The 15,075-nt window shown below is 45.5% G+C and overlaps 1 protein-coding gene across 2 annotated transcripts in view; it reads right to left on the bottom strand.

Moving 5' to 3' along the window:
• Positions 1 to 14,642, bottom strand: part of ANKRD29 (ankyrin repeat domain 29) — a 40,546-nt gene extending 25,904 nt beyond the window's left edge. For both annotated transcript variants that reach the window (XM_045006551.1, XM_045006552.1), the window contains exons 1-2: positions 13,467 to 14,642; positions 1,037 to 1,147 (exon numbers count right to left, since the gene is read on the bottom strand). In XM_045006551.1, coding sequence (XP_044862486.1) covers positions 1,037 to 1,147; positions 13,467 to 13,487 — 132 coding nt within the window. In that variant the 5' untranslated portion in view covers positions 13,488 to 14,642. The remainder of the gene's footprint in view (positions 1 to 1,036; positions 1,148 to 13,466) is intronic.
• Between the last annotated feature and the right edge of the window lie 433 nt (positions 14,643 to 15,075).

Below are 15,075 nucleotides of genomic sequence, written 5' to 3'. Positions count from 1 at the left end.
TAGAAAACTTGTAGTTCTGCTATAATAAACAAAGGCCTAATCAAGTTAACAAGCCAGATTCTCACAGTGTTTTGCATAAACCTGGATCAAAATTAAGCACCGATTTGATAAAAAAAACAATTAACCAATAATAGTTCTGATTTCTTCACATTCCATCTGTTTCCAGTTTGACTCTCACCCTGATCTCACCATCCTTCCACATGCAAAATTCAACTTGGGAATAACACACACAGGACTGATCCCTAAAGTACAACATGGGAGATTCTGAAAGGCAAAAGGGCCGCAAGGTCCAACTTTCACTTAAGGTCAATGGGAGTTAAGTACCTAACTCTCTTTTGTGCTATTGAAAAATCTCCCCCTAAGCTATTTTCAAGGTGAGCGATGTTGGCTAGGTTTGTGTTATAAACCAGAGTGGCACTAAAATCGTCCAATATGGCAGTCTCTCTCAACAGCTCACATTTTAAACTAAGCACAAAGTACTTGTTCAATTCAAGTAATGTCTTAACCTTGTTTTTCCCTGCCTTTTTGGAAATCCAAATACAGCCCACTCCTTGTATGTATATGCTGTGCAGAAGCAACAGGACACAGGGCATTTTTAATTTCAACCCACCTCTAACTTCATATCTAATTCCCACTGATGCCAATAGAAGTTATGACCATCCATAGAGAAAAGAATCACATACATATTTGCAGGGTATCTGGGCTTATCTTCACTAGGAAATCTTATTAAGCCTGATTCTGCATTGCCCTGCACCTTATGAATTATTTACACTAGTGCAAAGTCAGTGCAAGAAAGAAATAATTAACAGATCGGTTTTGGATGGGATTAAGAAATTTGTGAGCACTCTAAAACCTGCTATTGATATAATTCATCATGTTGTTACAACTCAGCTTTGTAAATTGCTTTTATGGCTGCTAAAGGTTTTAAATCTTGCTTAAGCAACATAAGACACTCAAATGACCGTAGTAAAGTGTTTAAAGCTGTGTAAAGTGATGTAAAGCATATGTTCTCGGCATGCACATATTGAGGGCCTACGCTGTCTCTGCAGTCCACATCTACTCGCCCACTGTTCAACAACAGCTGAAGAAGAGCCAGGTTTCCTTTCCTTGCAGCCCAGAATGCAGCATTTGCGAGCGGTGTTTCCCTCTGTTAATACAAAAAGGATTGAAATCTGTTTCAGAGCAAGTACAAATATCACATGCTCTCAGTTCAAACCAGTGTGTCATTCTTTTATAACCAGGTTGGGGCAAGAGGTTTACTTTGCTTTGTTAGAAACCTTGGCCTCTATAAATTGCCCTATCTTGTTTCCAATCTGTCCCATGTCAGTACTGACTGAAAGTCATTATACTCGGTTGACTCTTGGTTGCCTAGGTAATGCGAGTTGGTGATCTCAGTCAAAAGTGAAAGGGAGTCCACATCCCAGTGAAAAGGAGTCCACATCACAACTAAGTGTGACCAACAGTGACAACTGTTACCCATATTGACAGTCTCAGCAGAGAAGCCAAAGACCAGATCATCATGGAGACTCAACCATACAACTCAAATGTCCCATTGTGGGACTTCCTGGTTTTCAGTCAGTTTCCTGGCCACCTCCTTCCCTGCTACCAATAAGTCCCAAGATGTGAAATATGCTGGTCACCTAACTCCCAGACTACTGGGTTTGCCTGCTCCCCTTAGTTAGCACTCTGCTGTCAACTGTGCGCAGGGCAGGGGGTGTGGAGAAGAGTAAACTTAGCAGTATGGGAGCTGCATGACAAATGCTACCATTCCACAAAAAAGAGAGAGGCGATACTAGCTAGAAAGGTGATGGGGAAACAGCAGGGACACAGGAAAGGGAAAAGAGGGAGGAGAAACTACAGTGGATAAAAAGGGATGGAAAAGGAAGGGGACAAAAAGAGGGGTGCGAAAAAGGCAAAGAAGAGAGGAAGTGATATCGGCGTCAAAGAGAAGCAATGCAAGAAACATGACGACAATATACTGAAATACATCATATTAGCATATCCCACATTTCAATGGTCTGTGTCTGGGGCACTCATTAAAGTACAAACTGAGCAACCCTTTCCAAGCATGGTTAAACATCAGTGGGGAGAGGGTTTGTGTGGGCTTTTATCAGTTGTCATCTTAAACACGAACATCTCACTTAAAAACAAATTAACTTAAAGAATCCTAGTTGTGTGTATTGAAGTCAGGGATGCTTACAGGGCTGTAAACTGAATTTGAAACCTTACACAATTGACACTTAAAATGAGTCTCTTCACATTAAGTGATTTTAAAAATTGAAAAAAGCTAATTTTCATATACAAACCCCTCCCACTGATGCTTCAAGATCATATTCAGGCAGCATGTACTCGGTCTGAGTCTCACAAAGACACCTGGCTCAAAAAATTCCCCAATTTGTCTTGAAGACAATCTATGTTTCAAACATTCTCTTCTCTACTCAGCTAGTGGGGCCTGACAGATGTGCACCTAAGACACAGATTCTCTTGTGTATGATATGTCTTTGAGATGATGCCCCTTAAATATGATGCCCTCAGAGAGCTATAATAGCATTTATTAGACATGTAAAGCAACATCCTGGGCAGATATAACAGCAAAATAGGGATGTTACTGTCAGGGTTCCTTCCCCACTCTGAACTCTGGGGTACAGATGTGGGGACCTGCATGAAAGACCCCCTAAACTTATTTTTACCAGCTTAGGTTAAAAACTTCCCCAAGGCACAAACTCCTTTCTAGCCTTAGTATCGCTGACACCACCAAGTGATTTAAACAAACATTTCGGGAGGGCCACTTGGAGCCCTACCTTCCCCAAATATCCCCCCAAGTCCCTACACCTCCTTTCCTGGAGAGGCTTGAGAATAATATCCTCACCAATTGGTACATGTGAACACAAACCCAAAGCCTTGGATCTTAAGAACAATGAAAAAAATCAATCAGGTTCTTAAAAGAAGAATTTTAATTAAAGAAAAGGTAAAAGAATCACTTCTGTAAAATCAGGGTGGTAAGTATTTTACAGAATAACAAAAGACTCAAGAACACAAAGGATTTCACCTCTAGACAAAACCTTAAAGTTACAAAAACAAGAATAAACCTCCCTCTTAGCACAGGGAAAATTCACAAGCTAAAACAAAAGGTAATCTAACGCCAGGGGCGGCTCTAGGATTTGCGCCGCCCCAGGCAGGGCGGCACGCCGTGGGGGGCGCTCTGGCGGTCGCTGATTCTGCGGCTCCGGTGGACCTCCTGCAGACGTGCCTGCGGAGGGTCCGCTGGTCCCGCGGCTCCGGTGGACCTCCCGCAGGCACGCCTGCGGATGCTCCACCTGAGCCGCCTGCCGCCCTCCCGCGGGACGCCGCCCCAAGCGAGTGCTTGGCGCGCTGGGGTCTAGAGCCGGCCCTGTCTAACGCATTTCTTTTCTGCAAGACTAGATGCTTAGTTCAGATATACTTAAGAAGATGTAATTCCCCTGCCTGGTTTCTTGGCTGGCTCCAAAAGACACAGACCCCCCACTCCTTTGAAAGTATCTTCTCCCCTTATTGGTCCTTTTGGTCAGGCATCACCCAGGTTATCTGAGCTTCTTAACCCTTTACAGGTAAAAGAGGAATTAACTCTTACTCTTTGCTACCCTTAGCTGTATGTTTACGACAGCTTGTAGCAGGGTGCTGGTGCAAAGGCACCTAATTAGCCCCTGCTCAGCCAGCCCCAATCAGGGGAAATAGATTGGGGCTGGGGAGAAGTCTGGTGCCTGGCCTTTAGAACTGGCTGCACCTGTGGGCCTGAGGCTTCAAGGGCTATAAAGGCTGGCTGGCAGCCCAAAGACAGGGGAAGGTCAGTCTCCAGGCTGAGGGCAGAGTCTGCGCAGAAGAGGAGACTGTAAGGCCTGCTCTCTATATAGTATATCACTGGTGGTGAGAGAACATGTGTAAATAAAGCCACGGGTTCTGCAGAAAAAGTAGCCTCTCTGTGTTTTATTGGGGCAGCCAGAGGGCCCGAGGAAGAGGGGCAGGCACAGGACCTGTTACAAGTGGGGGCTTGTCTGGGATCTAGTGCCAAAGACACAGTTTGGCGACCTGGCAATGGAGAGTACCCTGCAGTGGTTCACCGAGCAACAGACAGAAATGCAGAAGGCACTTCAGTCCTTCCAGCACTCCCACCAGGTGGAGCGGCAAGCCCTACTCGCTTGGCAGGCAGAGCAGCAGAAGGCCCTACAGGACTTCATCAAGGAGCAGTTGACTGTACAGCAGCAGCTCCTGCAAAAACTGGTGAGTGCTGCTGGGAGAGATGGCACCCGGGCCTCAGCCTCTGTAAGATGGCCCCAGCTGATGACCCCGATGCCTTTTTGGGTACCTTCGAGTGGGTGGCCCTGGGCACGGGATGGGACCAGACAACCTGGGCCCTGTGGCTGGCCCCCTATCTCACTAGGGAGGCACAGGCCACGTATATGGCCCTGACGGACGCCCAAGCCAGGGATTATGATGCAGTGAAGGCAGCGATTTTGGACCGCCTCAGGCTTTCGGCTGAGAAGTATCGCCAGAAGTTTCGGGCAGCCTGGTGGGCAGGGGGCGTGAGACCCTGGGCCTTTGCTAAAAAATTATCAGACTGGGCAACACGGTGGTTGAGGCCTGATGCCCACACTGTGGGACAGATAATGGATCAAGTGATCCTGGAACAGTTTAACCAATGCCTCCCCGATAGTGTGCGGGTTTGGGTGTAGTGACATCAGCCGGCCATCGCAGAAGCTGCCGTGCAAAGAACGGAGGAGTATGCAGAGGCTGATTTCCCACTGAGGGAGCATCGAGCCCTGCGGGACACAGAGGGGGGCAGGAGACTCCGTGAGCACACCGGGGCGAAGCCGGTAGACAGGCGACGGGAGGAGCCCAAGGGGACCCCTAACCACTCAGGGCAGCTCGTATGCTGGCGGTGTGGACAGCTGGGACATAAAAGTCGCGAGTGCCCAGTGATGGAGTGTGGGGCAGCTGAATTTTGTGGATGGACTAAGATTGGGGGGGCAGAAAAAGAGGCATAGGTTGGCCACTATCCTGGTGCGGGTGGGGAAAAAGGCCCCAGAGGGGTCTAGTGGACACGGCCTCCGCTTGCTCCCTTATGCAGCGGCGCTTAGTGAAGCCGTATTGGCTTATCCCTGGGGAACGGATGTTAGTGGAATGCATCCACGGGGATAAGGACTATTGTCCCGTGGCCCAGGTACCCCTTGAAGTGCAAGGGTGGTTTACCTGGAAGCAGGTGGGGGTAATAGAAGGATTGGCCTACCCTGTGGTCCTGGGGCTGGACTGGCGCCCTCCCCAAAAGGGGAGAGAGACCATGGAAAAGGGACCGTCGAACAAAGGGGGAAAGAGAACCCTGGAAAGAGAGGGCAAGACCCTGGTGGAGGTGGACCTGGAGCAAGGGAAGGCCCCACAACCTCCAAGGGGAAAAGCCGAGCAGCCTAGACAACCAAGCCAAAATAGAGAGCCTGAGGGAGTAACCGAGGAGCCAAGGGAGCTTCCCGGGCAGGACCACTCGGGAGAGGGAACCCCGGGGAGGGTGGAAGAAACCCAACAGGGGGAGGCCCAACATCAAAGGGACAGAGGGCCTGGACCAGAGACGGGGGGCTGACTTGGGGCAGTGGGCTCTGAGCCGTCACCCCCACTAGAAAAGGAAGGGGAGCCTCTGGAGCGGCTGGCCCAACCGTGTGACTGGTGTGAGGACCTCTGGGTGAGCGTGGACCTGTGGGGTGCCCCACCCTCTACCCAATGCACCTTTTGTGGGTGGAGTGTGCCAAAGTCCCCTGGAGTTGTGCCTGGGGATCCCTTGGCTGGGCAGGGGGCCCAGCCCCAGAGTAAAATCCCCAGCCGAGGAAGACCAGGCCTGGCACCAGCTTAAGAGGGAGGTGTGTAGGAGGGTGCTGGTGCAAAGGCACCTAATTAGCCCCTGCTCAGCCAGCCCCAATCAGGGGAAATAGATTGGGGCTGGGGAGAAGTCTGGTGCCTGGCCTTTAGAACTGGCTGCACCTGTGGGCCTGAGGCTTCAAGGGCTGTAAAGGCTGGTTGGCAGCCAGAAGACAGGGGAAGGTCAGTCTCCAGGCTGAGGGCAGACTCTGTGCAGAAGAGGAGATTGTAAGGCCTGCTCTCTATATAGTATATCACTGGTGGTGAGAGAACATGTGTAAATAAAGCCACGGGTTCTGCAGAAGGAGAAGCCTGTCTGTGTTTTGTTAGGGCAGCCAGTGGGCTCCAGGAAGAGGGGCGGGCAGAGGACCTGTTACACAGCTACACAATATAGCTAGTACAGCTAAAGTACAGATAGACATCACTTTACAGTAATGATCTCCCTGGGCCTCAATCCTAGGAACACAGCCAGTATCTGAATGACACCCAATGTGAAGGGCAAAATTATCATTGCCTTGCATGGGGAGAGAGGGTACAGACAGCCCATTAATTCCTGGTCACTGTAACAAGCCCATGCAGAAGGCAGCAAAGATGTTTGAGCAAAAAAATGGCAGATCAGTGCTGCTGAGAGTGCTCAGTGCCACATAGGAGGATATTTAAACAGAAAACCATATCATAGTTCCGATTCAGTTTTCTTTCCTGCACAAAATCCTGCAGACATAAGCTCACTAGTATGCGTGTTCTGTATCTGTCACACTCAAAGTATGTAATTAGCTTAGTACTGGCTTGTAAAGGAGTGGAAAGTCACCTTGGTAATCACCTTATGATTGGGTGCAGCACTGCAAGTGAGTCCTGCCTTGATTTCCCTCCACCCAGAGTATAAACAAGTTCAAACCAGCTTGGGGTAATAGAGAGCACTTCCCCCAGAGGCTCTGCTTTGTTTAACACAGGCACACCACACCTTCTGAGCTGAGGCACTCACTGTCAGCTGTCCTGAGTTCAGTATTCATCTCCATCCAGGTACTTCCTCTAATTGCTCTAATCTCAGGTCTCCTGATGCTGCCTGGGTGGAGTCTTCCTCTGACATCATGCTCCATGGAGGTTTCTCAAGGATCATTCCAAATACTAATGGGGTCAGCTGGGCTGTGTGCCTACTGTCATTCTCCCACTAGGGTTCTCCCCTCTCCAAAAGCATTCCTTCCAGGCTCCCCACAGAGCTATTTCCAGGGTCCTGCTTTAGGCTCTTTGCTCTAGGAATTTACCTTCTGCTTATCCAGGTTTCCTTCCCTAGGAACACAGCTTCTTGGCTCAGGCTCCTTTGCTCAGGAGCATAGATTCTGCCTAGCTCAATCTCCCTGCAAGTATGGCTTCCACCTCATTCAGACTCTCTACCCCAGGACACAGCTTTTGTTAGCAACTAGGACAATTGGTAACTGCATGAGAAGTTTCAACCGGTTCATAAATCACAAGACACTTCATAAAGTGGTTTGAACTTTTACATAGCAAGAGATGGATGGCAGGAGGCAGAGAAGGAGCATAGAAATTGGCACAATAGGCTAGATTTTCTGATCTCAGTTACAATCGACTAACTCCACATTGACATCAGAGCTTGGCTCAAAACTACTAACAGTCTTAGCCTGCCCTGCTAGCCATTGGTGAAGAGGGATGGTCTATCTATTCTTACTGCACTTGTGCCATTGGACAGTTTTACATAAATCCAGCCAGGTGACCTACACAATCAGCTGATCCATCTTGCCTGTTTCTCTCCTACCTACTAAACAGAGGAAGACATCTAGTTAGTTAATTTTTTAGAACATTGTTGTTGTTATGATGTTTATGGAAAATTTATTGCAAAAGGTGGGGCCTGACATTTTTGTCCTGAAGATGATGAGGTTTGTAGTCAGTCATTCTCAGCTCCTCTGGAAGGGAGTTCAATGTTGATGGACAATACTCCTTGGATTAGTTTTATCATCTCACGCTGACCTTAAATGTTTTGAAAGTCTTCTGGGACTTGCAGTATGTGCTTGTTATAGGAAAAGACTCTTTCACCTGCCACAGTCTTCTCACCACTCATAATGGCTGTCTGACTCCATACTCCTGTGCCTGACTTCTACAGCAGGGCCTTTATGAATTAGCTAGGATCTGGAATCAGGATTCAGAGACTAAGCAGAAGGAGGCAGAGTGCCTAACTCTCTGTTCACTTACACTATTGTAAGACAGGAATAACCCCAACAAAATCAGAGGAGTTGTGCCAGTGTAAAACCAGTCTGAGAGAAGAATCAAACCCAGAGCATTTAACCTTGTGGTTCATGAAATTCCTCATTCCTTCTGCCCGTGAACAGTTTTCCGGGCCCTGCTAGGGAATAAATCCTGCTCTAACCCTCCAGCAAAAACTTCCCCATACCTTCTGAATCAGATCAAGCCATGGTAGCATTGTCAAATATACCAAGGACATGAATCTGGCTTTTCAAAGCACTGCTTCCCAGCCTCAGGTGGTTGGAGCTGCCCTGCTAGCAATGCACTTTCCTCTCCTCATGCTGTATAGCCAGATATTCCTTGCAAAAGCTAAGTATGCAATACACCTAGAGCAGTGGTCCCCAAACTGTGGGGTGCAGCCCTCTAAGGGGGTGTGGAGGAATGGTTGGGGGGGCACGGTGGGGCCCAGCCCCCATTGGAGGTGGAGAGGGAGTGCTATCCAGCCCCACTCTGCCCCCAGCTCTGCTCCTAGACCCAGCTCCTGGCCCCACTCCTGGCCATGCCCCCAGGCCCCGCCTCAGGCCCCAGTCACGACCCGGCCATGGCTCTGCTCCCCAGCTTGGCTGTGGTCCCGCTCCCAGCCACAGACCTGCCCCCATTTGTGGCCTCAGCCTCTGCTGCTCCTCCGGCTCCTCAGCCCAGCTGCAATTCCAGCCCCAGCTCTGAACCACAATGGGAAGGGGTGCAGACAGGGGTAGAGAGAGGCACAAGGTAAAAAGTCTGGGGACTACTGACCTAGAGCATCAACCATGTAACAATAAGATGAGAAAAAATATTTGCTATTTTATGTTCTAAACTGAATGGAATGTACAGAGATGATTCAAGCAATCTGGCCAGCAAACAGGACATTAATCCTATCAAAATACCCTGTACATACCAACTGGAATTACACAACCAAGTTAAAAACAAAGATCTATACACAGGGTGGATTTGATTTAAATCACTAGTCAGGAAGACTCGATTTAATCATGATTTTCTACATAAAAGTGCATTCTTGTTGGTTGTTATAACCTTAATACATATTCTTCACAACTCAGAGATAGATGTAGGTTTCATTTTTAGAAGGTACACACTAAACATTTTTAAACAGTAATCTCCATTTCAACAGGTTAATCATTAATATTTGGAGGATTTTCTTGCCATGCTATATTAGGAGGAGAACATCACCAGACACACATTTAAACTGTTTATTTAACTAAAACAATAACGTTAAGTATTCTGGATTTTTTTCTTCAACAGCAATTATCTAATATTTTAACAAAACAAGCATATGTCCCTCTCTTCTCACATTTATCTCCAGACTTCTTCTCCTTGTCTAGATCTATTCCACCCGCAATAATCTTCTATTCATTGAACTTTTTGAAACTATGCACTTTTAGAGAGAGGTTAAGGGATTGACTCTGTGTACACAAATTTGCTGAGGGACAATGGAGTTGAGGTCTGTTATTTATCACCACTATATTTTATTTATTTATTTTAAAACATTTTTGCTGTTAACAAGCATGTTAACTCTAGAAACACAAATCCACAGTTTGAGAACTGCAAAACTAAGCATCTCTGATGGTATCTTCCAGATTAGCACTGAGTCCCACTGCGTAGATAGAAAGATTAACCTAAATAATCTCTACAGAAGCCTGTGGAGCCCCATCAGATTGGGTCCCTCATCCATGAACTATTGGAATTTATTTACAAAACTTTTCTTAAACATTACATGAATATATTGTCTCATACTATAGAATTAGAATTTATAATCCCTATTCCATGATGAGATATCTTTCAACTATAATGTATCTTAATTAAAACTACCTTTAGATAGGTTTTTTCCTCAAAAAAACATTTTATAAAAAAAAATCCAATTTAAATAAAAAAAAATCCAATTTTTTTTATCCACCCTGTCTATACATCTATGTTTTTTTATTTTCGTTTTCAGATTATAGGGCAATAGTAATTTTAGAGCAGGGCTTTATTTTGGGACTATTGACCAGCTGGATTTAATGACCCTTGAGCAATGAACTCCTCCCCACTGATTTTTAATCTCCAGGAAATGCCACAAGCTTTGGTCATTATTACTCAGTTCCTGAGTCAGTCCTATCTTTATTATTTATTTGTATGACCACAGCACCTAGGAGCCCCAATCAAGGACCTGGACTCCATTGTGCTAGGTGCAGCACTAAAAATATCTGACCTGAACAATTGGTTTTATTCTTTTTATTTTTTTTGGTGCTACTAACTTACAAGGGATGTTAGATAAAACTGTGACATATTTATAAAGTTAGTTAAACACTAGAAAAAAGAATCTTTAAAGTATACAACTAATCCCTAACATTGACAATTGTGACACAGAATATAATAATGGAAAAGTTATCATCTGATAGCTTTGGTGAAAATGTGATTTATTTATTTCAATGTGTCATTTGTTCTGGCACCACGATATGATTTGCTCTCCTTTACTTCATCAAGATGTTTTAAAACATTATTCTAAACTATGGCTGTGCTGATATTTTTGATCATGTATGCTTTCAGTAAACTTTAAAGGCGATATGGGGTACCATATACATTTTAAACTGGCACCCATCATAAGCACTTCTTCAAAAAGAGAAAACACATGGATATTTTCTAGATCAGACAGTCCATCTCTGGATGGCAGTGAAGGAAAAAAGTAAAATAATAATGTAATTTTATGTATCAGCTTAGTGGTAGCTAGAAGAAAAATAATGCTAATACTTTTTACATTATATAACTCCCAGGTTCAATTCCTTGCTCTGTCTCTGACTTGCTGTTTGTCCTGAGAGGAGACAGATGGGGTAACAGCTGAATAGAGAGGGTGTTTTTCTTAGTTATGGAAATAACAGTGTTCTTGAAGATGGAGAGAAAGGGCCAGAGGACAGAGAGCGGTTGAAGATAAGAGAGAAGGAGAAGATTAGAAAGGGATCTAACCAGACTGGGTCTGATTCAGTGCCCAAAGTAGTCAATGGAAAATCTCCCTTTTCCTTCAATTGCCCCTGAATCAAGCCCACTAGATGCTAGCGGGTTTGGTTGAGGGATTGAAGAAGTAGAGCTGGAGACTTGGATCAAGGAGGATACAATGAAAGGTGGGAGTGTGAAGAAAGGAGTCGAGGGCTTTGTGGATACTGTCAATGTGGTGCCTAAATACATGTATAATATCCCAAGAAGAGAGGAGGGTGGTAGGTGGAGATGCAAAAGAGGACGTAAGTATGCAAAAGTGCAGAGGAGCTACTCTGAGAAAAGATGACAGCCATATGAAATATTATTGGACAAGAAAATCAAAATCACGTGTAATTCATAGGTGAAGATGGAAGAGGAGAAGGGAGACACATAACAGCCAAGGGAGAGAGGAGGCACTGCAGCCTTCTGGGCAGGGAAGTGGGAGAAGGAGAGAACACCATAAAACAGGGCAGCTACAGACATAGCCAGGGAAGGGTGGGGAGATGGAATTTGCAAGAGTTATATTAGTCAAGCAGTGAGCTACAGTAAAAATCCCAGAGGCGGCAGGAAAAGGGAAGTAGGGCATGCGAGAGGCAGCTGACAAAAACAAGGTTAGAGGAGCAAAGCCTGCGGGGTAGGGCAGGCGGCAGCAGGACTGGCTGAGATACAGGACTGGAATTATGTAGAAAAGCTACCACCAGCATCCAGGAGAATGAGACACAGAGAAAGGGAGAAATGAGATGAATATCTGTGAGGCCAGGAAGGAGGAGACAAATTAGCAGAAGGATAAGAATAATGGAAACAGTGTAGAGGGAGGTAAGATGACGAAGGGTTTTGAGGACAACAGAAGGCTGAAGGGACGTGACCATGGAGTTTTCACAGGTGAGAATAAGGGTGAAGAGCATTGTAAGACAGGGTATGCTCTTCAGGGTAGGAACTGTGTCTGGAACCCCGCACATTTCAAGCACTACCACAATTCAAGTAACACAGTGGAGCTGCAGAAAGGCAGTACAGAAGAAAGGGCAGGTGCTGCAGTTAGTGTGAAGAGTAGACAATGGAGCAAATAAAGGGATTTACAGGAAAGAGGGGGAATAACAATGAATAATCAATCAAAGCAATGCAAAGCAAAGAATTGGCGCTGACCTGGCAATCAATAAGTGAAGAGGAGGTAAATGATATGAAAATTGCACAACTATCTCCAGAGTAAATGTTCGCCAATGTTATCTATAAATTGCTTGTTGCTTTCCTCCTTTGTTATCGGTCCTTATTAATCTCCTTTTTGGATCTAGGGTTTTCTTTTGTGAGATCAGGTATAAGGGACAGATCTTGCAATCCTTCCACTGAGATGACTCTGAACAAAGCCTACTCAGGTTTTTAAATATAAACATTCCACTGGGATATGGAAACCCAATTAAAACAGAAACTGACTAGAAACAGAAAATGAGACTAACCAGTCTAATTTAACTGAGTGGAATGCAGATTGTAAACAAATGGCATAGCTGGGAAAAAATAAATTCAGTTTTTTAAATTATCTGTTTTAAAAGTCAATGACAAGTAAGGGTTTTAAGATTACAAATAATATATACACAATATACATGTGTACATTCTGACTGTCCTAAAGCAAATGTACAGACTAATATATATATAAATTATAGAGCTAATAAATTTAATTCCTAGACAAAATGTTAGTTCCATTAACACCTAAAATAATAAGATTTATGTATCCCATAAACCTACAAAGTTGTTCCTTGTTTCCCTTGAGGTCAAACAATCCCCGTTTTTCTTTAAACAAATACTGTGGAGAGTTTCACAAAGAGATGGGCTTTTGTGACAAAGTATAAAACAAGTAATGAGATATAATGTAAGACAGCTTATGGATTTGTAGGTGGAAAAATCTAAAGTTAGTTCTTGCCTTATTCCCCCTTTCTTGTGCTCTGTATTAAGTATAGCTGTGCTCCTCCACACTCCACTACTGCCCCTAACTATCTGCACCCGTTATGTTCACGAGTTATCCCGTACTCAACTTAATCTCACAATGACTCACCAAAGTCCACATAGATTTAGACTTTAACCACCACCCTCCTCCTCGCTTCATATACAGGAAGATCAACATATTATGAAATACAACAATTGCCCCATTACCCCCCAGGACCATCGGCTGCAGAGGGAAGGTCGGGGGGGGGGGGAATATATCCATGGCAGAGGGAAACAAGAGCCGAGGCCGTATGCAGAGAAGCGGAGGCAGACTCGGACTGCAGCCGATCAGCCAGGCCTGCTAAAGCCACAGCATCTGCAGTGCTAACGGGACATGGCAGCAGCTGCAGCAAGAGGAGGAGGGCGGGATGGGATCTCTCCAGCTCGGCAAGGGAGTGAGCAAAGCTTACCTTGAAAGACATCTTGCACATCACAGCAGCGGCTCATTCCGAGCTAGCCCGGGGGACGAGCAGAGAGCCGGCTTTCCTCTCCCGCACTTTCCAGCCCTTCGCCCACTGGCCAGGGTGGCGATCACAGCCTCGCTTTGCAGAGTGACTGGAGCACAGCGTCTGCAGGGGCTGCATGCTGCATCGCGCCTGAGAGAGAGCAGCTGCTCCCAGAGAGCAGCTACACGCTGCACCGTCCACGCGCGCGGGAATCCATACCCACAGATGCCGTGTTCCCGCGTCACAGCACAGAACGATGCAGGCGTGTGGACCCAATGCATACATACACCGGTGCAGCATGCAAACCCGTGTGCCTAACGATGGACACTTTGCGAAGTACACACAGATGCCTCCTCCTTGACTCTCACACTTCCAAGTGAACACACACAGGTACAGATGCATCACACACATGTAGGTAATACAGTTTTCACATGTGTGCACACACATGCAGCCGATAAAGTTAGAAGTTTAATGATATACACTTCCCAAATATAAATGTATGCATGATCAGACACTATCGATATACACTAACCAAATGCAGACATATGCATTGTAAAAACACAAACCCATGAAAATGCGAGCATATTGAGCCAAACTACACTTTCCTTCCAAAGGTGGAGTTTTGATATCAAGTGGATGAGCAATATGATCAAAGATAAATTATTTTTATAATGCTATCATTTTTGTTTTGTTCTAAATCTTAGGCCTAGTCCACACACAGTTTTTACACCAATTTAACTGTTTCAGTTAGGGTTGCGATTTTTTAAAAAAACCAAAATAGTTAAATCAGCACAACTCCCTAATATGAATGCAATTACACCTCTGCCCTGATATAACGCTGTCCTTGGGAGCCAAAAAATCTTATCATGTTATAGGTGAAACTGCATTATATCAAACTTGCTTTGACCCACCAGAGTGCACAGCCCCGACCCCCCCCAAGCACTGCTTTACTGCATTATATCTAAATTTGTGTTATATCGGGTCGTATTATACAGGGGTAGAGGTGTCTTGTGGTACAAAGGTGCTTTATCACACTATAGCTTTCTCCCCTAAATTTACAGGAATAAGCTACATAAGCACCTTTATACAGGTATAACCACTTCCATACTAAGGCCTGGTCTACACTGGGGGGGATCGATCTAAGATACGCAACTTCAGCTACGAAAATAGCGTAGCTGAAATCAACGTATCTTAGATTGACTTACTTCGCATCCTCGCAGCGTGGGATCGACGGCCACCGCTCTCCCGCCGACTCCGCTTCCGCCTCTTGCCCTGGTGGAGTTCTGGAGTCGACGGGGAGCATGTTTGGGGACTAATTTATCACATCTAGACGAGACACGATAGATTGATCACTATCCGCTAATCCGGCGGGTAATGTAGACATACCCTAAGGGGTGTACCATACAACTTTATAGTGGTTTCAAACAGATATAGTTAAAGTGGTACAAAATCTGAGTGTAGACAAGTCTGTATAGATGCACTGATGTCGTTCTCACGAAACTTCACGTCTTGACTTCTTTTTCCATTTACATGCCCCAATTCTTTGCTACTCCTTCCAGGCCATGGCATGCAT

The sequence above is a fragment of the Mauremys mutica genome, chromosome 2, assembly GCF_020497125.1.
Source record: "Mauremys mutica isolate MM-2020 ecotype Southern chromosome 2, ASM2049712v1, whole genome shotgun sequence".
In the NCBI taxonomy this organism is placed as follows: domain Eukaryota; kingdom Metazoa; phylum Chordata; order Testudines; family Geoemydidae; genus Mauremys; species Mauremys mutica.
This window is presented reverse-complemented; position numbering and strand designations above follow the sequence as displayed.